At 37.8% G+C, this 25,806-nt stretch overlaps 1 protein-coding gene and 1 pseudogene across 11 annotated transcripts in view; one reads left to right on the top strand and one right to left on the bottom strand.

Annotated features, from left to right (window-relative positions):
* KLHL32 (kelch like family member 32) overlaps nucleotides 1-25,806 on the bottom strand; it is a 230,991-nt gene that overhangs the window by 9,745 nt on the left and 195,440 nt on the right. For 9 of the 11 annotated variants that reach the window (XM_038554767.1, XM_038554771.1, XM_038554773.1 and 6 more), the window contains 3 exons: nucleotides 16,706-16,764; nucleotides 13,351-13,543; nucleotides 11,387-11,481 (listed from right to left, as the gene is read on the bottom strand). In XM_038554767.1, the coding sequence (XP_038410695.1) occupies nucleotides 11,387-11,481; nucleotides 13,351-13,543; nucleotides 16,706-16,764 (347 nt within the window). Of the gene's footprint in view, nucleotides 1-11,386; nucleotides 11,482-13,350; nucleotides 13,544-16,705; nucleotides 16,765-25,806 lie in introns of those variants that run through there. The other 2 variants (XM_038554775.1, XR_005368042.1) reach the window with 2 other exon arrangements.
* Nucleotides 17,937-18,037, top strand: LOC119876903 (annotated as a pseudogene).

Below are 25,806 nucleotides of genomic sequence, written 5' to 3'. Positions count from 1 at the left end.
AGCCTGCTTAATTTTAATAGAAGTCTTTAACTTACAATGGAGTGATGTTCCAAGAAACCCATCATAAATTAAAAAGATCAAAAGTCAAAAATATATTAAATACACCTACCAAACATCATAGCTTAGACAAGTTTGACTTGAAATGTGCTCAAAGCACTCACCTTAGCCTACAGTTGGGCAAAGTTATCTAACACAAATCCTATTTTATAATAAAATATTGAGTAGGGACAACTGGATGGCTCATTTGTTTGTCAACTCCCTTGCTCAGGTCATGATCTCATGGGTCGTGGGATCAAGTCCCGCATCAGGCTCTATGCTCAGCGGAGAGTCGGCTTGAAGATTCTCTCCCTCTGCCGCCTCAATTTGTGCACACTTGCTCTAAAGTAAATATTTTTAAAAATAATAAAGGGTTAAGTATCTCATGTAATTTATTGAATATTAAACTGAAAGTGAAAAACAATGGTTGTGTGTTTACCGTCATGGTTGTGTGGCTGCCTAGGATCTGTGGCTCGCTGCTACTGTCCAGCATCATGAGCATATTGTACTATATATCACTAGCCTGAAAAAAAGATCAAAATCCAAAATTCAAAGTATGGTTTCTGAGTATTGCTTTTGCACCACTGTAAAACTGAAAAATCATAAGTCAACCATCATAAGTCAGAGACCATATGTGTATTAGAAAAAATATTTCTTAAAGAAAGCTGGTCATATCCTACTTGTCAAACCCATCAGGCCCTTTCCAGCCCTCAATCTTCTTAATCGCTCTTCATTTGACCTTCCTCTACCCTCATTTGAAACCTTTCATCTCTTGGATTCCATGATTTTAAAAAAGTTCATAATTGACACTGTCCTGTTGCTATCCACCTTTGGTCCTCTTTTTTCCACCTGCATGCTAAGTGTACATGTGCCTTATTATTCCCAACCAGAGACCTCTTGGTACTTTTCTTTAATGATCTTGTCCACTCCTGCCTTCATCTATCACTAAGCTGAATAATTAAGGTTTTAACTATAAAAACACATTCTTTAGATGAAAGGGGCCCTTGATATTTGGGGATCCAAGTTCATAAAGAGAGAAATCACTACAGCCTAAAATAAAAGATCAAACTCCTTGCTATTTTTTCCCCTCAAATGGACATTTAGATATTCCCATTTGTTGAACAAAATATACTACTAGCTCTAATTTTTAAAAAAATTATGCAACCTATAAACTTTTTTTTATGGTTCTCTTTTGTTGGTTTGTACATCATCCTACAGTACCGCATTTACAGTTGCTTTGACTGGGTAGGGCAAGTCGCCTTCATTTAGTGTTCAGAAACTTCTTAGTTATTTTTATACATTTAACTTTCTTAGAGAAACTTTAAGATCAGTCTGACAACATTATCTCCCTACCCTAGGAGAAAAAGGAAAATCCCAATGGGATTTTGATTAGTATTTCATTAAATATAGAAAACAGAGACCTTTCACTATTTATCTCAGTGATATAAGGGTAAGTATTGTCTTCAATGTATAAAGAAGAAATTTAGATATTGAGAAAGTTCACTGACTTGCTCAAGGTCATACAGTAAGTGGCAGAGCCAATATGTGAGCTCATGGTTCCAACCAAAGAGAGAACAAAGATTTTGTGCCATTCACAATATCCCCTCCACAACAATACATTTTTAGAAGACAAAATATCAGTTGAGGTCATCAACTAGAGAGCTATTGTCTCATTCCCTGGGCCAATGGAGACTGCATATGTTAAACAGATGTAATTTATTTAATCTGCGAGAAGGGAAAAGAAGTTTTGGCAGTATTTCTCTAAAACACTCCCCTGTAAACTGCCAGAGAGAAGGCGTTTGGGAGAACGAGGTGCCAGCTTGGCAGCATATCCTCCAGCCAAAAGGAAGTAATTGTAAATGAAGAGTAGTGGAGGTGATCTGGAAATAGACTAATCACTTGCACACTTATGCAGCTGCTCCCTTATGTGCTGCTCATCATCCAGAGCACATCAGGTTAGAGTCAACCCCTGTGCCAGATGATTCTTGCACACCCAGTAATTAACAAGAGCACTTTCCTTATGAATCTATCCTCAGTTTTCTCCATGAGTTATTACCAACAAGTCCAAATCTCAGTCTTTAAGCAAGCATTAACTTAAGAGCATCTCAGTTTTTCCCCTTGTTTGCATAGCTCTTGTAATGGATCAAGGAGTCTATGCTAAGTCAAGTAGTAGAAGGAAATAAAGTAGTATACTTTCTCAATATCTAAAATGCTTCATCCCTATGTGGCTGAATCCTACAAGTGACAACGAAGCTTTGATTAGAGTTCAGAAGGGCAGCCTAAAGAAACTGGTTATTTTCTGGTATTTTCAAGAGCAAAAAATGACCTTAGTCCTTCTGGACATTAAAGGACCAATCTCTGAACTGTCCCTCATTAATCTTATCAGCTATGCCCTTAGAATCCAAGGATTATATATATCAATGTGTGACTAATGAAAAATTTAATCTTTTATATATATATTTTAATCTTTTATATTTTTAATGTGTTTTCTCTACCACATTTTCCTGTACTTTTCAACCTGTTGATGAGACTGAAATTCCTAAGTACAAATCACCATTTTCTCAAAAACATTATTACACTTTCTCATCTTCCTGCAAGTAGTAAAGAAGCAGCTTGCTTCTGAACATAGAAGTAGTCTCTCCAGGGAAGCCTTGGTGGCCCAGCAGTTTAGCGCCACCTTCGGCCCGGAGCGAGATCCTGGAGACCCGGGATCAAGTCCCACGTCGGGCTCCCTGCATGGAGCTTGCTTCTCCCTCTGCCTCTCTCTCTCTGTGTGACTCTCATGAATAAATAAAATAAAATCTTATAAAAAAAAAAAAGTAGTCTCTCCAACCATCAATATATTACTATTATTTAACCAAAATAAATGGTCCCTTAGTCATGCCTAAAGTAAGCAAGTATTTGAAATTGTGCAACTACCATTCAGAATGAATGATAATACAACCTGTAACCAGTTGTCAATAACTAAAATAAAACAGGATAAATGACAAAATGTAGTCTGAGAAGACTTCCATTCCAAACATCTCTTTAAGTCATGATTCAAATGCTTAAATGGACACGTGTTACCCACAAATAGTAAAGGTTCTTAAAGGCCTTTATCAAATGTGTACTACGTAGGACCCCAGCATGGGAATAAACATATTTTCAAAATGATTGATTTTGTACATCAAAATGGCTGTCAGAACACAGAACTAACTATAATTTTGACTTTCTAAGAAAGCAAGTATATTAGGACTTATGGAGAAGGTTGCAGAGTGAGATGATCCTAGGTTCACCTTGTCCTCTGGATACACCTAGATAATACCCAAATCAGTGTAAATAACCCAGAAAATGACCAAATACTCTCAATAAGTAAATGTAGACAAAAGGCCACATGGAAGAGGGAAGGAAGGGTGGAGATGTGATTGGGAGCCAAAGTAATATGCAGGGCTGTCTGCAGGTGGAAGCAATGCTATAGGCACAAGAAGGGAAAGTGGTAGACCATACACCAGGTATCCCAAACATGGAGAACCTACACTGGGAAGTCAAATCCCCATAACATTTGGCCTTGAAAGCCAGAGGGGCTTCACTTCTTGAGTTCTTAAAATTAGTGGGGCTTCACATATAGAACTTTGACAAACAGCTCAGCTCTGAAAAAACAGGATGGTAATTAGAAATGGAGTCTCCATCCTTAAAGATATAGTGTAACTGCGCCACTGAGATACAGTATAGAAACAGTAGTTTGAAAGATCCTTGGGGAATATGAAATAGAGATTTTTTATCAATATCAGAGCAGGTACTGGAGGGGCAGAGATCTTTGGGAGATTTCTCTGGGGACAAAAGACCTGGCAGGTGCCATTTACCTTCCCTGCCCCCTAGCCTAGATACATAAACACATGGCAAGAATCAACTCAGCATAGAGTCCATCTAGCTTGCTAAGAGCTCTTCCTACCACAGCACTCTCCTGCAGCCCCTGCATCCTGGCTTCAGTAGGAATTTTTCAAAGTAGCTAGACTTTCTCCCAAAGCAGAACAGTGTAAACCTTGCTAACATCACAAGTACCACCCCCATGCCCACCTCCACATTCTCCTGTGGACCCACTCCTTCCAACACACTCTCAGCAAAAGCCCATTCAAAGTGGTTCCAGGAGTGTGGCAGTATACAAGCATCCCCAACAGGAGTCAGCACCACCCCAACACCTTCCCAGGAACACCACAACTGTCCTGGGAAAGGGGAAGAAAACCACACAAACCATTTAAAGTACTGCTCCAGCAGTGGGCTGGGATTGCACATCTGGTCTGACCACACATCTCACCCACCAACAAAAGCTTCTCAGGAAACAACACAAGAAGAGCACCCTGCAGTTCAGTGCTACTGTACTCTAACAAAAACCTGGCCTGACCCAACTGAAACTCAAGGTAAATTCTGACTGGCCCAGTAACAACATAGAGAGCAAACACTGCCTACTGTAGGCAAAGAGAGCCACTAAAGGAGACCAGGCTAATGGCAAATGTAGCTCAGCCACAAGAGTAAGGCATACACAACACACACAGGAGACATCCCATGAAGTATCAGGTTCTGATGAACAGGCAATATTGCACTACATGGCATCACAGAGCCTCTTCTTTAGAAGGCCACTATTTTTAAGAGCAAGAGACATAGCTGACTTTCCTAACACATAGAAACACAGAGTTAGACAAAATGAGGAGACAGAGTAATATGCCCCAAATGAAAGAACAAGACAAAACCACAGCAAGAGACCTAAGTGAAATATATAATATGCCTCCTAGAGTATTTAAAGTAATAATCATAAGATACTGGACTTGAGAAAAGTGTAGAGGAAACAGATATCCGAGTCTGGGGAACACAAAAAGTTTCAAACAAGATGAATCCAAGGATGTCAACACCAAGACACATAATTAAAATGTCAAAGATTAAAAATAAAGAGAGAATTTTTAAAAACAGCTAGAGAGAACCACCTGTTTGTGTACTAGGAAAACCCCAGAAGGCTATCAGTTGATCTTTAAGCAAAAACTTTGTAGGCAGTAAGAGAGTGGCATGATATATTCAAAGTACGAAAAGAACAAATCTACCACCAAGAATACTCTACCCAACAAGGTTATCATTCAAAACGGAGATGAGATAAAGAGTTTCCTACACAAACAAAAGAGTTCATCACCACCAAACCAGCCTTACAAGAAATGTTAGAGACTTATTTAAGTGGGAGAGGCCATAATTATTATTCTAATAATGAAAGAAAAAAATGTAATGAGTATACACTAAAGGCACTAGATGAATCACTAAAATCTAATAAGAAGGCTAAAACACAAAAGTGGTAAAATCAATAATAGTTAGCTAAGGGGATTCACAAAATAAGAAGATATAAAATATGACTATATACATAAAATATGGAAAGGGGAGTAAAATAAAGTTCTTGTAGAATATGTTCAAACTTAAGTGACCATCAATTTAATATAAGTGGCTATATACTTAAGATGTTGTATATGAACCTCATAGTAAACAAAATTAAAAACTATAATAGATACACAAAAAATAAAAAGAAAGCCAAGCATTACACTAAAGAAAGCCATCAACCACACAAAGAGCAAGAAATAAAGTAACAGAGGAATTACAAAAACAACCAGAAAAGAATAAAATGGAAACATGCTTACCTATCAATAATTACTTTAAATATAAATGCTCTGTAAGTTTCAAACAACATAGAGTAACAGAATAGATTAAAAGAAAAAAAGACCCATCTGCTTGTCACCAACAAAAAAATCACTTCGGACCTAAGACATATACCATACAGACTGAAAGTGAAGGGAGGCAAAAAGATATTCCATGCAAATAGAAGCAAAAAAAGACCAGGAAATAATAGTTATATCAGACAAAATTGACTTTAAAACAAAGATTGTAATGAGACAAACAAGGGAATTACATAATTATAAAAGGAATCAGTCAAACAAGTAGAGATAACAATTGTAATTATCTATGCACACAATATTGGAGCACCTAATGCATAAGATAAGTATTAAAAGACATAAAGGGAGAAATTGACAGTCATAAAATAATAGTAAGGGACTTTACCCACCTACAGCAATGGATTGACCATGCAGGCAGAAAATCAATAAGGAAACAGTATCTATGAATGACATATTAGACTATATATACACAAAACATACTCTCCAAAACCAACAGGAAACAGATTTTTTTCAAGTGCTCATGGAACATTCTCCAGGACAGGTCACATTTTAGGCCACAAAAGGGTCAGTATTTTTAAGACTGAAATCTTATCAAGCATCCTTTCTGACCAAAACAATATGAATCAAGAAATGACAATTACAAGAAAATTACAAGAAAAAGCACAAATACATAAAGGCTAAACAACATGCTATTACACACCTCATCGGTCAATGAAGAAATCAGAGAAGAAATGAAAAAATACATGAAGAGAAATGAAAATTAAAACAACAGTAAAAAAAAAATAGTCAAAAAATTTTGGGACACAGATAAAGCAGTTCTAGGGGAAATTTATGGTGATACAGGGGAACCTAGAGAATAAGAAAAATCTATGATAACTTTACATCTAAAAGAAATAGAAAAAGATGAGCAAAAAAAAATGTCAGAGCAAAAATAAATGAAAGACCAAAAAAAATAGAAAATATGAACACAATGAAGAGGTAGTTCTTGAAAAGATAAACAAAAATCAATAGACCTTTAGTCAGACTCATCAAGAAAAAAATAGAATTCAAATAAAAGAGAAGTTATAACTGACACCACAGAAATAAAATTATAAGAAACTACTATAAAAAAATCATATGCCTACAGATGGGACAACACAGAAAAAACAGTAAATTCCTAGTGACATACAATCTTATGAAACTGAATCAGGAAGAAATAAAAAATATGAACAGACCAATTACTAGTAACAAAACTGAATCAATAATGGAAAAAACTCTCCAAAAGCCCAAGAGCAGATGAGTTCACAAGTGAAATCTACCAAACATTTAAAAAAGAGTTAATCGCTATTATTCTCAAAATATTCTAAAAAGTAAAAGAGGAAGAAAAACTTCCAAATATACTCTAGAAGGCCAGCATTATCCTGATACCAAAACCGGATGAAGACATTACAAAGAAAGAAAACTACAGGCCAATATCATGATGAAAAGAGACACAAAATTTTTCAATAAAAGACTGGGCATCTGGCTGGATCAGTTGGCTGAATGCCCAACTCTTGGTTTCGGCTCAGGTCATGATCTCAGGGTCATGAGATTGAGCCTTGTGTCAGGCTCTGAAATCAGTGGAAAGTCTGCTGGATTCTCTACCTCTCCCTCTACCCCGCTCATATTTTCTCTCAAAAATGAATAAATCTTTAAAAATTCTCACCAAAAGATTAGCAAACCAAATTCAACAATATAACAAAAAAATTCATCATAATCAAGAGGGATTTATTCTAGGGATGCATGGATGATTCAATATTTACAAATCAATCAGCATGATACGCCACAGAACAAAATGAAGAATAAAAATCATATGATCATCTCAGTAGATGCAGAACAAGCATTTGGCAAAATTCAACATCCCTTCATGATACAAACTCTCAACAGAGTTTAGAGAGAACATAACAAAAGCCATATATTACAAACCCCAGTTAACATCATAACTCAATGGGGGGAAAGGGGGAGCTTTTCTCTTGATCAGAACCAAAACAAGGAGTCTACTCTTGCCCTTTCTGTTCAACATAATAATGGAAGTCCCAGCCACAGCAATTAGAAAAGAAAAAGAAATACAAGGTATCTAAGCTGGTAAAGAAGAATTTAAGCTGTCACTATTTGCAGGTGATGTGATTCTATACATAGAAAACTCTAAACATTCCATCAGAAAATTATTAAAACTTATACATGAATTCAGTAGGGTTGCAGAATACAAAATTAACATGCAAAAATGTTTTGCATTTCTATATACTAATAAAGTAGTAGAACAGAAATTAAGCAGACAATTCCATTTACAGTTGCACCAAAAGGAATAAAATACATTTGAATAAAGTTAACCAGGAAGATAAAAGACCTGTACTTTGAAAACTATAAAACATTAATTAAAAAGATTGAGGATAACACTAACAGATGGAAAGATATACCATGTTAATGGATTGGAAGAATTAAGATCATTAAAATGTTCATACCATCCAAAGCAATCTACAGATTCAATGCAATCCTATCAAAAAACCAAGAGTATTTTTCACATAACTAGAGTAATAATACTAAAATTTGTATGGAATCATAAAAGGCCCTTAACAGCAAAAGCAATTTTATGAAAAACAAACCTGGAGGTATCACAATACTAAATTTCAAGATATACTATAAAGCTACAATAGTCAAAACAATTTGGTAGTGGCACAAGAATAGACAATAGATCAATGTAATAAGATAGAGATCCAGAAATAAACCCACACTCACAAGGTCAATTAATCTATGACAAAGGAGGCAAGAACACACAATCGAGAAAAGACAGTCTCTTCAATAAATGGTGTTGGGGAAACTGGACAGCTACATGCAGAAGAATTAAACTGAACCACTTTCTTAAATCACATTTCAATTACCAATACTGTATTAAATATTTCGAAGTGGCTTGGAGAATAAATTTTAAAAGTTCTCATCACAAAAGGAAAAAACTTTTGTAACTATGTGGGGTTACAGACATTAATTAAAATACAAAAAAAAAAACCTCAAAATGCACTAAAGACTTAATGTGTGACCTCAAACCATAAAACTCCTAAAATAAAACACAGACAGTAATCTATTTAGACATTGGCCTTAGCAACATTTTTTAAGATATGTTCCCAGGCAAGGGAAACAAAAGCAAAGATAAACTGAGACAACACCAAAATAAGAAGCTTTTGCATAGTGAAGGAAATCAACAAAATGGAAAAGCAATCCAGTGAATGGGAAAAGATATTTGCAAATGGCATATCTGATAAAAGAGTTAATATCCAAAATATGTAAGGAATTGACACAATACCCACCTCCCAAAAAGCCCCCCCAAAATTGATTAAAACTTGGGCAAAGAACCTAACAGACATTTTTCCAACAAAGACATACAGACGGCCAACAGACACATGAAAAGACACTCAACATCACTCATCAGAGAAATGCCAGTCAAAACCACAATGAGCTATCACTTCACACCAGCTAGTATCAAAAAGAACATCTAGTATCAAAAAGACATAGAAATAATGAGTGTTGACAAGGATATGGAGAAAAGGGAATCCTTATGCATTGCTCATAGGGAATGTAAGCTGGTGTGACCACTGTGGAAACAGTATGGAGTTTCCTCAAAAAAATTAAAAATAGAAATATCATTTGATCCAAAAATTCTACTATGGGGTATTTACCCAAAGACTACAAAAACGCTGATTCAAAAAGATATCGCTATGTTTACTACAGCATTATTTACAATAGCCAAGATATGGAAGCAACCCAAGTGTCTACTGATAGACAAATGGATAAAGAAGATATATATAAAAAATGGAACATTAGCCATAAAAAATGAGATCTTGACATTTCTGACATGGATGGACCTAGAGAATATTATGTTAAATGAAATAAGTCAGATAGAGAAAGACATATACAATATGATTTCACTTATATGTGGAATCTAAAATAAAAAAAAAACAAAACAAACATACAAAGCAGAAAGAGACCCATAAAAACAAACAACAAATTGGTTGTTTCCAGAGGGAATGTGGGTATGTGGGATGGGCAAATGGGTGAAGGGAACTGGACATACAGGCTTCCAGATAGGAATGAATAAGTCATGGGAATAAAAGGTACAGCATAGGGAATATGGTCAATGATATTGTAATAACATTGTATGGTTACACATGGTAGTTAACACTTGCGGTGAACATAGCATAATGTATAGATTTGTTGAATCACTATGCTATACACTTCAAGTTACTGTAACATTGTACGGCATATTTAATTCAATAAAAAAGAATATACAAACTTCTACCTATAAGATAAATTCTGAGGATATAGTGTAGAGCATGTGACTACAATTACCAATACTATATAAAATATTTCAAAGTTGCTAGGAAAATAAATTTTAAAAGTTCTCATCACAAAAGGAAAAAACTTTTGTAATATGTGGGGTTATGGACTAAATTTATTAACTAAACTTACTTTGGTGATCATCTAGCAATATATACATATATAACATTTTTTGTATACCTTGAACTAATACAATATTAAATGTTAATGATATCTAAATCTAAATAAACTGAAAAAAAAAAAAAACCCACTCTAACTTCTTTAAGTGGTCAACCCAGAACTCATCCGTCAGGACCAGATTGTTTATTATGTTGTTCATATATATGTTTCCCTTGCTTAATTAGATCTACTTAAGAGAAGTATGTTAAATACCCAGACAAAGCTCTGGCAAGAAAAAAAAATTTCAATACAAAACAGCTACATGCTAACAATTTTGAAAACTGAGACAAGATGGAAAAGTTTCTTAAGAAAATATATATATCTTATGAGATGTGACTGAAGAAAAAATTAAAATCTTGAATAGTCCTGTGACTATTAAAGATAATGAAGCAGTGGTTAAAAATCTCCCCCGAAAGGTGCAGTTAGATGTTAAGAGTAGTTTTAAGGATGTCTTTTTTCTAGAGATCATGAGAAAAATCAGGCCTAATACATGTCAATACATTTTCAGAGAGCATGTATAACAGAAACACAACTATGGTAACTACTGTAAAAAATAAAATAATAAAACCTTGAATATGTATATCAACAAAAGCTATTGCTGCTCAGCTGGCGACTTGCCTCCCCTCCGCTGCTCACATGCTGATGCGCCAGGGCCGTTCTCTGGGATAGAGGCTATCTCCATCAGACTAATCATCAACCACTACTGCTCACAAGTTGGCCGGGAAGGAAGAACACCTTTGTAGGTGGGATTTATTGGAATGAACAAATTGCAATATGAAAATAAAACAACTGAATGGAAAGGAGGCATCTGTGATTTGTTAGGAGTGTGATAGTACTATCACTAAAGATTTTTTTGTGTGCTGTGTTTGTTTGTTTGTTTGATTTATTAGAAAGAGAAAGGTATCCCACTTTCCCCATCTCCAGGATATATTATATGTATTTTTCAAAGCTCATTCCCCTCTTTATTTTCACTAGGGCGTGATCATTTATTAGGCATCATTTTTAGGATGCAGGATGAAATTTAGTGGTTACACCAGCCTGCAAAAAGGGAGCTCAAACCTCTTTCTATGCGTAAATATCTCTTCTTTAGTAGCAGCACTGCAAAAAGTAACCTCACTGAACCATTTGAATAAACTTCAAAAAGAACTTCAACCACTCACCTGGATACAAGCCAGAGGCTCATTTGTCCAAATCGAATAACCACCAACTAAATATATTCTCTCATTATGGACAGCAACTCCAGATTCATTTTGGCCTAAAGTAAAGAGAATTGAATAAAAAGAAAAAATAAATCCATCTCCTTGCATGTCTTAATTAACCCTTTTGCCACTGAGGGATACAATTTCCCCCTGTGGCACACTTGTATGCTCCACAGGATTTTTGCAGCAACTAATCATCACCTCCCAGTACTCAGAGGGAAGAATTAACCACTCTTTCACAGAGAATGAATCTGTGTCAGGTCAGAAACAGGCCAAAATACTTATTAGTGAGCCAAGTTGGTAAATGCAGCATTAAATACAGCAATAATAAGCAATAACAAAATAAGAGTTCTGTGCTATGTTGTATGCCATTAACTTATAGTGGCAGAAATAAGGTATATTCTTGAAATGCAAAACACCTCCATAAATGCTTTTAAAGCAAATGCTTACATTTGTAGAGTAACAGCTGCAACCCCAAGAAGCCAATAAAACAGAGCCATACCCCTAGTGTCCTTCAAATGAAGACAAATGACAGAAAACATTGATAAAGTTACTATCCTCCCTTTCTTTACATACACAACAGTTTAAGACTATATTAAAGTTCCTGATCTGGGACCAGCCCGGGGTTCCCTAGATACTGACACGCCAAAATGATGGAAGCTTCCTCCCCCATTAAAAAAAAAAAAAGACAGAATTACTCACTATCACCTATTCTTCCCTGGAGGCCATCAGAGAGTGAGAGAGTCTCTTTTTATTGATGGGCTGACACCGGATTGACTGTGGTAATAAATAAGCTGGATCCTACAGCAGACAGAAACACAGATCCAGGGACCGAGGGGCTAAGGTACCACTACAGCAACTTGGAGAGAGTTAAGTACTTGTAGGTGGGCCTCAAAGATCGTTTTCACAGTAACAGGAGCTCCACACTCAGGGGGCCTCCTTGGCAGCAGCTGTGAGTGGTGGCGTGCCCACTCAGCATATTAATATGTCTGCAGGTGCTAGCCCAGCCCACTATTTTGAGTTTGTGTGATTTACTTATTTAGTGGAGCATCCTGGAAGGGACCCAATCCCCTGTGGATATTTAAAATGCAAGCTGACAAGGGAAAGTTTTCGATTCTATAAAACAACATCAGGGAGCAGCCCGGGTGGCCCAGAGGTTTAGTACCACCGTCAGCCCAGGGCCTGATCCTGGAGACCGGTGATTGAGTCCCATATTGGGCTTCCTGCATGGAGCCTGCTTCTCCCTCTGCCTGTGTCTCTGCCTCTCTCTCCCTCTGTCTCTGTCTCTCATGAATAAATAAACAAAATCTTAAAAAAAAAAAAAAAAAACGTTAAGGGTAAGTTGTCCACTGCTTTTCTTTTATTCCCTTTTGGGATGAGGAGGGTCCGTACCTAGTGTTGCCCTGGGTAATGCCTGAATAGCTATGTGGCCAGAAACACCACCAAACCCTGTGCACAGAACTGGCCTGAGATTTAGTTGTTAGGAGAATATAGACAGAACCCGTATTTGACAGTAACAAATAATGAAGATCAGACTCCTGACCTCAAAATAAATCAAAGAGGACTAAACGTGAAAAGAAAAAAAAAAGATAAATTGCTTCTGTAAAGAGTTATCAGTTCTCTGGTTCCTCTTAATTGTGTCAAAGTTCCTGTGTGAATATTTATTGCCAAGAAATGGCTTGACAGACCTCTCTCAACCAAGTGAGAAGACACAAGAAAGTAGCGGAGGCCCTGAAAAACTAGACTGATCATCTGAGAGTCACATTTTGTGAGACAAATAATATGCACCTTTCTGGTTAATATGAGAAAGTTATTCTCCCACCATGCACTTGTATTTAGAGATGCTGTGAAGACGTATAAGAAAACAAGTGTGGCAACTTGTTGAATCTCTTCTCTTCCTGATTGACTTAGTCAAAGGTACTTGCCGGTCAAAAGGTTGAAATTACAACGCGTCCACTGGTCAGTGTCGATGTTATAAGAATCTATATGCCGCACAAGGATCCGGTCATTATTATAGTCCAAGTCATTGCCTCCAAGAACATAAAGCTTTCTTTGAACAGCAGCCATGGAATGGTAGACCCTTCTCTGCAGCATGGGACTACGGCTTATCCATTTATTCTGAAAAGAAATGCAGGTGAATTCTGTTAATAGGAGAGCTCCACAGCAGAAAACAGCAGTGCCTCCTTAGTAGCTGGGACTCTAGTTTGTCCATCACGTTCTACTGGAATGATGTTTACATATTTTGAAAGGTATGGCTTTGTTACCTGAGAACAACTACAGAAGAACCAAATATTCCAACTTTATTTTGCAACTTACAAAGGCATTTCCTCTTGTCTGGGTTGCATTTTACAGGGCATTTGCATTTTATAAGGGAAGCACATGAGAATGTAGAAATTTTCATGATGGTTCTCTCACCCAATAGAGAGAATGTACTCATGCAAATTGCTTAAGAGTGAAAGCACATGGCTAGGTATAATGATGTAAGAAACAGGCTCTTGGGGCCCTGGGTGGCTCAGTGGTTGAGCACCTGCCTTGGGCTCAGGTCATGATCCGGAGTCCTGGGATTGAGTCCCTCATCAGGCTCCCCACAGGGAAGCCCCTCTGCCTATGTATCTCATGAATTTAAAAAAAAAAAAAAAAAAAAATCTTAAAAAAAAAGGCCCTGAAGCCAGAATGTCTGAGTTTATAACCTTTGTGTGACCTTGAGCAATTTATTTAACCTCTTTGTGCCTGTTTCCTCATCTGTAAAGTGGGGAGAGTCCTCCCTTACCTGACAAGCTTGTTATGAAGATCAAATTCATAAAATATTTATAAGAGTGACACATAATAAATATACACTTTAAAAATTATTGTGATAATAATCACTGGCTACCCAAGGCCTCTACATAAACTAGGGCTGGGATAACCTTGCTGTTCTTTCCAAAATTAACCTCCCAAGATCAATGGAAGAGCAAAGATCTGGTTTCACAACAAAGTCCCATGCTGTCTTAGTATTAGCCCATTTTAATGCATTTATAATCACATCTCCTACCAAACTGGGAAAGTTATTTCTAGGCATAGGTTTCTTTTGGTAGAAGGCCAAATTTTATACAACTTCAGGAATGATGAAAGGTCCACTATTTGGTTTCTGGTCATTCTCAGTAATGAGAAAGACATGCTTAATTCCTTTTAAATATGGCTCCTTTCTAAAATCTAATGTAAAACGCAAAATTAGATGAAAATCAAATATGACCTTAATTTTAAATCTTTAGTAATGGACAGGTAAGTAAACCTAACTATTTCCTTTGTACATAAACACTAACCTACAGGAAGAACCCAGATTGCTTTTGTCAAGAAAAATTTGGATTTTGATAGATCATCCGATGTTTCTAATACATAGAACTTCACCAGTTCACAAAGCTGTAAAGGAATAAGTTTTTAAAAAGTTTACATAAACATTGGTCCATTCACTAAAGGCCTATCTACTAGCTCATTTCTAATTTCTCTTTTAAAGATAAGACTTTAAAAAGAGTGGTTTGTCCAGTTTGAAAAGGCTTGCATATATCTGCTCCCCCCCTTTTTAAACATGTTGGAAGAATCTTGTTCCAATCAAATGTCTTTTTTAATAAAATAGCAAACCTTTCTTTCAGATAATTCTATGAAGAAATATATTCAATACATTTCACATGAGTGGATTTAACTCAAAACTCTGATGATGCCTTCCTTGGGTGCTTTCTATGAGGCAACCCATCCCGGTATTAGGAATCAGCGTTTGCATTAGCAGTCCAGTCCCCTGCCACAGGACTGTGGACGCCATCTGGTTTGTAAAGCCTGCCTGCATCCCCTGATTATATCTTTAGCTTCCTTCACTGCCGTGCCTGCCAGGTGAGCCGCCAACCACTGCAAAGGCAAAGAAACAGAGAGGCCTAGTGGGGTCATTCCTAATAAGCTAGCGTGTGAATACTAATCAGTAGTGGGGAAGCAGAGGTCACCCCAGCCTGCCTGTTGGCAGGTAGCGATGTGCTCTGTGGCAGATGGCAGGCATTATCGACTCTCCACAAAGGCCTAGAAGAGAAATAAGCACCAGGGCTGAATGATAGAGTTATTGAGATTCTGAACAAGATGCAAGCAGATGTGATGTTTGCCAGTACCCACCGTAAACAATATGCCAGTAGAATTTTTAAAAAGAGCATGTGTGTACAAACATGAAACAGAACTCATTTGAGAAATGTTAACACCTTCTTCCTCTTTAACCACGTGTGCACCGAACTCAAGCAACTGCAATTAATGATCCCTCTTGAGACATCTGGCCCATGGACATGTGGTCTCTGAAATCTACAGCTTCTAATGACATCAGGAAACACACTTGCAAAGAGAGAAACACCTTCGTTAAATTCAGAATCAAATCATGTTGAAATAAAAAGACACCAAATCGACTGAGGTCATTCAGGACACACAGTTGGTGGCCAATCCTGACCCAGGCTGCCAAAGCCAACCTGTTGTTCCATGTTCCATTATCTCCAGCTGACGGATATTAAATCTCCATATCAAATCATTTTGGAATACTGCCACCATCATGAAAAATATTTATATTACCAAAATCATAGAAATGGTGAAATTCTGAAAACATTTGCCAAGGCCACAGATACTGTGGTAGAAGGAAAAGAGAACAAAATTAGTTCTTCTTTTGGGGACAAAAGACTCATTGAGGGTCAATGGCAAGTGAGCAGAAGAAGGGCCAGATGTCATCAAAATGCTACTAGTTCAGGCACCAGCTGTTAGACAAAATACATCCTCACACTTTCCAGATACTTCAGACTTGTCCCAGATAATGAGCTAAGACATTTTGGCTACACTGAGTTAAGTAAAAGTTATTATTTTATTTGGCAGTCATGAAACAGTAAGCATGTTCCCCTCTTGAAATGATAATCTTCTAAAAGGACATACAACAGGTCAATCAAAATCCTTTCTCTGGATGCCTCTGACTATGAACAGCCCCTTGAGATAATGGAAATAAAGGGCATTGACCTCATCAACATATCTCCCCTTTTTTCTACATCATCCAAAACTCTGAAGGAGTTAAGCACAGTGTATAGCATAAAGCTAAGGGAACTAAAATTTTGTGAGAGGAAAAAAGAGGCAACCAAAAGGCAGTTGATCCAGATGCTTCCTTTTCTCTATATAAGTTTAGGATGTATGTGTGTGTGTGTATAGACTTGGCATTTCAACCACTAATGACTGTGGAAATCTTTTAAAATTCATTTTAATTAAGGTAATGAGTTTTTCTTATACGATTCTTACCTGGTTCGGTTCATATACCATTAGTCTGTTCTGATATTGTGCTGTGTTAGTTACCCCACCTGGAATGGATTAACATGTGTTAGAGCTTTCATGAATACGAAATAGGATATTCCAACGTAAGAATGAGATACAATTAAAGGAAAATTAGCTACTGCTGAGGATCTGTTTGTATACCCTCGTGGTGAACCCATGACATAATTAAGAAGCTTATTGTTGAAGCAGTTTCATTTTCAAGAAACATTTCAGAAGCAATTCAATTGAGAGCAAGCAACAAGTATGCTGAGATTACCAAGAGGTCCCAATTCTGGCAAGCTGCTCTGCATGGCCAGAATGAGGGGCAAAGTATGGAAGGAACAAAACACACATGGACAAGTCTCTATGAAATTTATGCCCAGGACAGAATTATATGGAAAATTCTTGTCCTTAGCTAAACTGGCAATTTTACAGCTCTAACCTTCTGTACACAAACACAGTGATATCTTGATAACTCTTTGGAGGAACTATATCTAAGAAAAGACATGACTTATCAAAAGAAATCTAGAGCCAGAGCCAGAACATAATGGGAGCCATCAATGTGAGTCACGTATGCAAATTTAAATTTTCCAGTAGCCACATTAAAAACTGAAAAGAAATATTGAAAGTAAACTTAATATAAATTTTATTTTACTCAACATAGGCCAAATATTATTATTTCAGTGTGAAATTAATATAAAAATTATGGAGGTACCTTATATTCTCTTTTTTACATATTGTCTTGAAAATCCAATATATATTTGACACAGCACATCTCAAACCAGATTATCCACATTTCAAGTGCTCTAATAAGGCACATGTGACTATGGGTGACCATATTGGACAGCACACATCTAGAGCACTGCACACAGTCGGTATTGTTATCAACTTTTCTAAAGCCTCCTGACAACTGCTTAGATCCAAGACTCAAGACCTTCTGCTTAATCAAGAACCACTAAAAAATCATCACATTTCTAACAAAGTTTCTCTTATCTGTCCTCATGCTTCCTTTCACATTTGTGGTGTGCAGTGAACCCTATAAAACCCAGAAATTACTGATTCTACTTTAATTTTTACCACCAAATAGGAAAACTAAAAACCATATAAAACAGGACTATAAGAAAATCACACTAGGAGATATTAAATGTTAGGTAAGAAAATAGCAAGAATATGAGAACGTTCCCCCCCCCCCAAATCTCCTTAGAAATAGTGCTTTTTAATCGCTTCTCGGCCTTTTGGCTAAGATCAAGTGTAGAAATAGTGCTTTTTATATAGTTCTAGATGCTCATTTAAAATGAGCAACATAAAAAAAAAATAAATAAAATAAAATAAAATGAGCAACATTTTCATAAGTATCACAAAGAAGCAGCTAATTTTGCAATAAAGATCTCAAACTGAACCAGACTAAAAGTCTTTTCTATTGAAATTTTTTGAATTCAAAAAGTGTATACTGTTACAATAATGACCAAAACAGCCTTAACATTTTTCTCAGTTTGACTCAACTTTACTTTATCTTTCAATCTCTAGGCCCCTGACATCCCTTATCTTAAAGGACTTAACTTTAGAAACCCTGTAAATGCTTTCTCCACCTCCGCGAGATACAAATCACTTAAGAAGCTTCTTGCAAGTTGTACAACCTGGGAATAACTTCCTCAAAGACCTAGGAGCCATCCCATTGAAATATAATCATCAAGGAAGATGATGTTCCTATCTCCCAGTTTCTATGCAGGAGGGTGGGAGCCTCACTCTGATGGGTGCCAGTCAGCAAACACAAATGGCCTAATTACAGTGAAAAACATTTACAAAATCAGAGGGAGCTGAATATGCTCAATACATCACATTGATCAACCTTCCTCCAAAGCTCCTTCAGTATTTTTCTCATAAAGTTCAGTGTTGTTTTTTTTAAGATTTTATTTATTCATGAGAGACACACAGAGAGAGGCAGAGACATAGGTAGAGGGAAAAGCAGGCTCCCTGCAAGGAGACCAATGAGGGACTTGATCCCTGGACCTGGGATCACACCCTGAACCCAAGGCAGAAGCTCAACTGCTGACCCACCCAGGCATCCCAAGATCAGTGTTTTGAAACCCTCCTACCTCTTATTCTTCAGAGGAGTTGATATCAGACTGCATTCTGGTCTCCCTCCCCTATTGCAATAGTCTTGAACAAAGTCTTCCCTGCCTGCTTAACTTTGCCCAGTATAATTTTTGCTTTGACGGTTCAGTCCTTAGAATAAGTCACTACCATCAACTCTGTGGCCAGGAATTAAGTCAATGAGAATCCAGAGGATTTGTGCACAATCCTCAACTGAGCTGAATAACCAATCAATACTAATGGATACATAAAGGGAAAGGGAACCTGTCCAGGCCAATCATTACTCTCTCATTCAACCCCAATAAGGAGATCATATCTTTCATATTAATTGACTATGGCTTTTATTAACTGGAGGGCTTTTTTTTAAATTCTCTCTGAAGCCTGCAACTACTTTTAAGATCAATGAAAGCTTTATCTGCAGAGTAAATTCACAAAGAACAGAGAGAAACGAGCTTCCTGCCCTCAAAGAGTCTTCTCTGCATTTCTTATTGAATGTCTCATTTTAAAATAAAATCAAAGGAAAAGAAAATACACTTAAGCAAGCAGAGGCTGAAATGCCTACATAGAGTCAAAATGTATGTCCAAATAAACACAGAGGTATGTTTGCTTTTTCCTCCCAACCTTCCTTTTCTTATCTGATTAAAAATTGAATGTCCAATCATTCTTTCTTAGCATAACTACATAAGAATAATCAAATCTATTGAGACCTCACAAGTCTTCAGGGTTAAAATGATTGCCAAGTGCTTTTGATCTGGGCCATAACCACCAGATTAATGTCCAGCTCACCTATAATCATTTCTCCAAATGAGAGGGAGCAGAGGGTAAAGCTCCCACCCATTATTTCAAAACTTTGACAGTTTCTCTCCTTGTTTTAGAAATATGGGACAGAATTAATATCTACTGCAGTAAACTATCTGTTTATGACACTATTTGAAAATATTTACACTACTATATGTATCAGGCTCTGCCCATTATAGATTAAATGTACAACCAATGGATTAGAATGTAGCTATTACAACCTCTCTCCTAGGCAGGGCACACAATTTATCTTCATGCTCTTCAGACTTATTATTTACTCTCTTCTACAGTTGCATTTGTAATAGTTTCCCACCCTCCTTAATCAGCACGCAGTAATTAGATTCCTTACCCTTACATACAAATTTTCACTCACATGACAATGTTTAAAAATGAGATACTGGGTTACTAGGTGAAAGTAAAAATAAAAATCCTAGTTAGTTATTTGGTTGATTACTTCTGGAATGTTAAACCACAGGAGGTGCCTAAAAACCTAGTGTTGTAACTTTTGCCAAGTCAGGATTGCAAGGGAGAACCTTAGAAATTGGTTTTATTGCTTTCCTCCTTTGAAATAATTTACAAATGATCATATAAATAAAAACCATTTGTTCTCAATACAAAAAATAAATTTCAAAAAAGCATCCAACTTTGTGGCCCACATTTCTTTAGCAGTGTTATTTGCAGAGCTTTATCATTACATTCTCTTCACATAACACTCTTCACTTTTAGATTAATCTGCTGAAATGAGATGCTAAGGATTTGCATACAGATTTGACTATACAAAAATAGATATGGAATTAATAACAGTCTCTATATGTTTTAATTTCTCCTAGACTGGAGTACCCTTGCCTGCAGCAGTATTCCTGGCTTTGAAAGTCATCAAGCTGATTTGCCTGCTCTGGGTTATGATGCCACATGCTGCTATACTGTCCCCTGCAATCAAAGCACTTGCAAAGATAGATTCTATGCCTCCCTCTATCGAGTACATTTCATAGATTGGCAGTTTTGATCTCCCTCCCCCACCCCAGGGGGGGATAATCTGCATCTTAACAGCTTTCTATAGATACATTTGTCATTAAATATGCCATCTCGTATCAGCATCCATTTTTAAAGCCAAGTTTTCCCTAACTTTGAAGTGCCACAGTCCAAGTTGACTTTTCAGCCAAAATTGAAAATGAACAACCCTGTCTTATACTTTTGAACTGTGACTTAAAGATATACTGCAGGTTCCCCCAAAGTCAAATAAGTCTTTAAAAACTGCCAGAAGGAATGAAAAGTTACCACCATGCTACCAGCAATGAGAAATGCTTTCTATCATCAAGACAGAGTAAAGCATTTTTCTTAAGCTTCCCTGTTCAGCTCTTCACAAAACGTGGTGACAAATGGATGAACGCGAACCGAAGAAAGGATGACAGGTGGTTGCCAAACAAGCGATTTTTGTCTCCACTACTGCAAGTCACTGACTCCCAAACTCACTGTGCTCAAAAGCAGCAACTGGTCGATACTGACAATGTCTACATAATACTGGGTTTAGGAAAACAGCTCTCAATGTATATTGGTCAGGGTAAGTCAAGTCAGGGGCTCTATCTATTTTTTTCCTCCGAGGAGAGAAAGTACATCTGTTGATACAGAGTCCTCTATACTACACTGTTTAGTAGAAACCTGCAGTACATGATACAGCACTTGTACCCTTAGAAGGACGGAGTGGAGTGCACAGAACTGAACGTGTCCGCGCTCTCAGGGAAGACACTGCAGGCTGGAACTCTGCCAACTGAGGACTGCGGAAAACCATCTCAAGTTCTCTGCAGCTCTCCTGGAGCCTGCAGGGTCCAGCGTTAGGCTGGTCCAGGGGCAGAGTCTCAGGACGGGCTGGGGCATCACCCCGCACAGGTTCCTTTAGGACCATCTTTGTGAGAGAATTTAACACAGCCAGGCTCAGGTTCCTTTTATGCAAACTGGAGATGACACTATCTCTCCCACAGGTTTTGGATTCAGAGCGCACAGCTTAAAGGCAACCCACACACAGAGGAAGTTCACTACAGTGCGGCAGTAGTTTATTTATGGGAGTTTCTTATCATTTCCATAAAAAGTACAAATGAGTATATATGGAATATTGAAAATATAATGAAGTATAGAATATTGAATTAAGGAATGAATTTTGTCTGAAAGTAGTAGTATTTTTTTTTAACTTTTTTTTTAGTATTTTTTTTTTCTAAGAATGAGATTGCTGGCTGGTCTATAAGGTATCAAAGGCTTTTTTTCTTTAATAGTTTAAAGCTTCGCCTCTCTAAATAAGCTCTGATTCTCAAAAAACTAAAACTTCACACTTTTTGTCTAATTACCAAATGAATGACTGGCATTGGGTGTGAGTTCACATTAGTCATTTTTTTAAAAAAGCCAAACTCATTACTAGTCCTTAATAAAAGGGACACCATGGGAATATTTACAATAAATAAAATTTACAATGAAAGATAAACTTTTATATTACCTAGTTTTACACAGTAGACTGTCCGTATTTTTAGTGTTCATAACACTACAAAAACGGTAAAAGAATCTTTCTACTGAATTAGCATCTTGAATAGGAGCATACTTAATCCATGCATCAAATTAAAACTACTATCCATATTATTTCTGTCACACTTGAGGAAACCACACAAATGGATGGGTAATTAATAGACTCAAAATCCGTAAAGAAAAGTCTCAAATTTACAAAATACCTATAAAGAAAGGGTGATGCACTTGAAAATATAAATTTGTAAATTATGTTTACGTCACCTAGAGAGAACAGATACAAACTTGTGATGCAAAACATGTAAATAATGCACCATGTGTTATTTAAGATAAGTGCGATGATAAATGAAGATAAAATCCACCACAATGCAGATGTCATCTGCCCTTTAAAAATCTCAATGAAATTCCAACTCCCATTCCTCATTCTATAGAAAGGTGAAATCTTGCCTCCAAAGATTTCTGCACGTTCCAAGCAGAGTTAAGCTCTCAAGGTCACCTCTACCTGTCTCTAGTGTCCTGGCTTGCTGTATTCTTGTTGAGTCTTTAATCTCCCTCCTGCCATCAAATTCTTTCACCACTTCCCATTTCCATGATGCAGCTTTAGCTTTCTCTCCTCTTAGAAATAAAAAAATGACATATTTCCCATATTTTTAGGTAAAGTAATTCAGCTCCCTCTTTATTCTACCTTTTTTTAGATCCATCTGGTCAGACACAAATGGATCACCTAAACAAAGACTGTTCTCTCCACAAAAAGGAGAGAATGTCTATTTTGTGGCTCATCTCTTGTGCCCTGAGAAAGTGGTCAAACAATTAAAGATAATCAAGTGATCGTTGATCTAAACAAGTCTCCAGGAATGACAATTCTTCAGTATATCTTTGACTTTCAGTCATGTCATTCGGGAATTCTTTTTACAATGTAAGCATCTGTTTTTGAGACCTTTATTGTAGCGATAAACAACTGGATTGTACGGTTTTATGGGGAAAGCATGGTTTTCAAAAACCAGAGACACAGAGATCAAATTCTGACTTTGTCAAATACCAGCTGTGTGATCTATCAAAATTATTTAACATCTTTAAGCCTCATCTCCTGAGCAGCAATGGGAGGGTAAACAAAGTGCTACTTCTCCAGAATAAAGGGAAGTCCATTTAGGATGAAACCTCTGTTAATTATTTTGGAGACTGAAGGTGATGGCTTGAAAGCCATTTAGCTCTTTTATTTTAATGTTTATATACTTAGTTAGCCATTTGGCTCCTTCAAAAGCATTGTGGATGGTCATTTCTGTTTGGTTTCATCTCACTGCAATACTATGGTGGTTTTGTTTTTGTCTTTTTCAGATGGGGAAGAGTAAAGGCTGGGGGAGAAGTGAAAAGAAAAGAAAAGGCTGGAGAGGGTTGTAAGAGTCTAAAGCAATGAAGAAGAAATTTCATTCTTAAGGGGATAGCAGGTCACTAAGAACTTTTAAGTGGACATACCACATCTTCAAGCTCCAAACCTCCAGCAGGCCGGTGGCTTCCTCATATGGTAGCTGCCCGCAGGGGCGACAGACAGATACTCTCTCATGTACTTACTTGAGACACACATTTGTTCTCCCTCAAGCAAACCTTAAGTCCTTGACACTCACCTAACCCAACAAGCTGAACCCTTCCAATAGGATCCTTTGGACTATTCACAGCCTAAAAACCTTCCATCTTGAGTGAATCCAAGGATCGGCCCTCTCCATTCTTTAGTGAGTATACAAAAAAAAAAAAACAGAAATGTACAAACTGGGTCACCATCATTTTGCTGTTTCCAACCTTAATAAGAGCTCTGACACTTAATTTTTATTTATTTATTTATTTATTTATTTATTTATTTATTTATTTATTCTTAAATTTACGATACTCACACAGAGAGAGAGAGAGAGAGAGAGAGAGAGGGGCAGAGACACAGGCAGAGGGAGAAGCAGGCTCCATACACCGGGAGCCCGACGTGGGATTCGATCCCGGGTCTCCAGGATCACGCCCTGGGCCAAAGGCAGGCGCCAAACCGCTGTGCCACCCAGGGATCTCCTGACACTTAATTTTTAAAAACATGTCAGTTCCCTCTGCAGGCTTTTTTACCAACCCCTGCCCCCCACCTCCACCCCTGCCCTGGAAGGCCACCTCCCTTAGACCCTCTACATGGTCCTGACATAGCACAACTTCAACAGACAACCCTGTTTCTCACTTGATTCCATCAACAAGGAACCTCCTCAGGTTCCTGACCCTCATGTGGGAGCTTCTCTAGGTCCACACCTAGAGTTGTCCCTCATCTTCCAAGATTAGAGCTTGAGGGGTCTCCCCTTCTCCTGTCCAAATCCCTCCTGCCTGTTTGAGATCCTGTGCCTATTGTCATCATAGTGTCCCATGGACTTTGCACCATTCCTAGAGGATACGCTTAGACTTTACCAACAAAAGAATGACCCCTTCCCTTCACCTTCAATTTTGCTCTCTCCTTTCCTTTATCTACCAGTATGCTTAATGCACTTGCATCCTTTAAAAAAAGTTCCCTCCTTTGACTCTGGATTTCTCCCGATAGCTACTCTCTCTTCTCTCAGCCAAACTCCCATCTTTTTCTTTCCTTCCTATTCTTTTTTCTGAAAAAAGTATGTGTGTACCTAAAAACAAAACAGCACATCCTCTCCTGGTAGGTAGGTGGAGCATAAGAATCAGAAAGTTGTCGGGTAAACTCCAACTTAGGAAACCAAATTGAGATGGTATCCCAGCTTCTGACCTATACTTGCACTTTCTACTTCGTCATTTTCCTTCCATGCCCCAAGCTACCACATTCTTGCTTCTACTTTCTTCCATTCCCCTAAAGCTACTTTCACTAAAGTTACCAAGGGGTTCCTGATTGAAAATTACAGAGAAAATGAATATTCTGGACCGTGATGTCCCAGCAGTACTGGGCACCTCTCACCATGCCCTTTCCATTTTGGTTTTGATTTAACACTCCTCCTCTGACCTTGCCCATCCCACATTCTCAGGCTTATTCCTCAGACCCCTCCTCTGCACCCTCCTCCCTACTAGCTCCCAACCTTCCGCGTTGGTCTCTTTCCATCTACCTCTTGCCCATCTGTCTCCTCTCACTCTCCTCTGCCTCATCTCATCTCATCTGATCTGCTGTGAGACCCTCCTCTCAGATATTTGCTCCAAAAAATAGAAGAAAAGGTCCTGTCTCTGAGTCTGAGGGGTGAGGGTTTTGAGGAAGTTCCAGGCAGTGAAGGGTGGCTGAGGAGGAGCTGAGGGGGGCAGGGGTAGCGAGGATGGAAGGACACTAGTGTAGGGCACAAAGAGGACTCGGAGAGCTGAGCAGATCCCACACCAAGCCCTCCTGTCAACTGGCCTCTTCCAGTTGACAGGATTTAGCTGTCTTGGCATAGGCACAGATAAAGTGGACCACTGGGTTGGTCCAGAGCCAGTGCTTGCTAGATGGCAGGAGAACTATTGAAATATTTGGACCATGAAGCCCACTCACAAGGAAAGGGAAGGGTTAATGAGTAAATGGGAAGCAGCCAGTGGACCTAAGGCCAAGTTAGGATGAAGGTGCTATGAACCTTCGTGAAACCCGCATTAAGTCCTCCTTGCTTTACACCACTTCTGTCCCTGAGAAAAGACTTCGATCCTCATATCTATCACCCAGAATACCATAATCATTTGTTGAAGAGTCT

This window comes from Canis lupus, chromosome 12 (assembly GCF_011100685.1).
Source record: "Canis lupus familiaris isolate Mischka breed German Shepherd chromosome 12, alternate assembly UU_Cfam_GSD_1.0, whole genome shotgun sequence".
In the NCBI taxonomy this organism is placed as follows: domain Eukaryota; kingdom Metazoa; phylum Chordata; class Mammalia; order Carnivora; family Canidae; genus Canis; species Canis lupus.
Note: the sequence above shows the minus strand (reverse complement) of the source record. Positions and strands in the feature narration are given on the sequence as shown.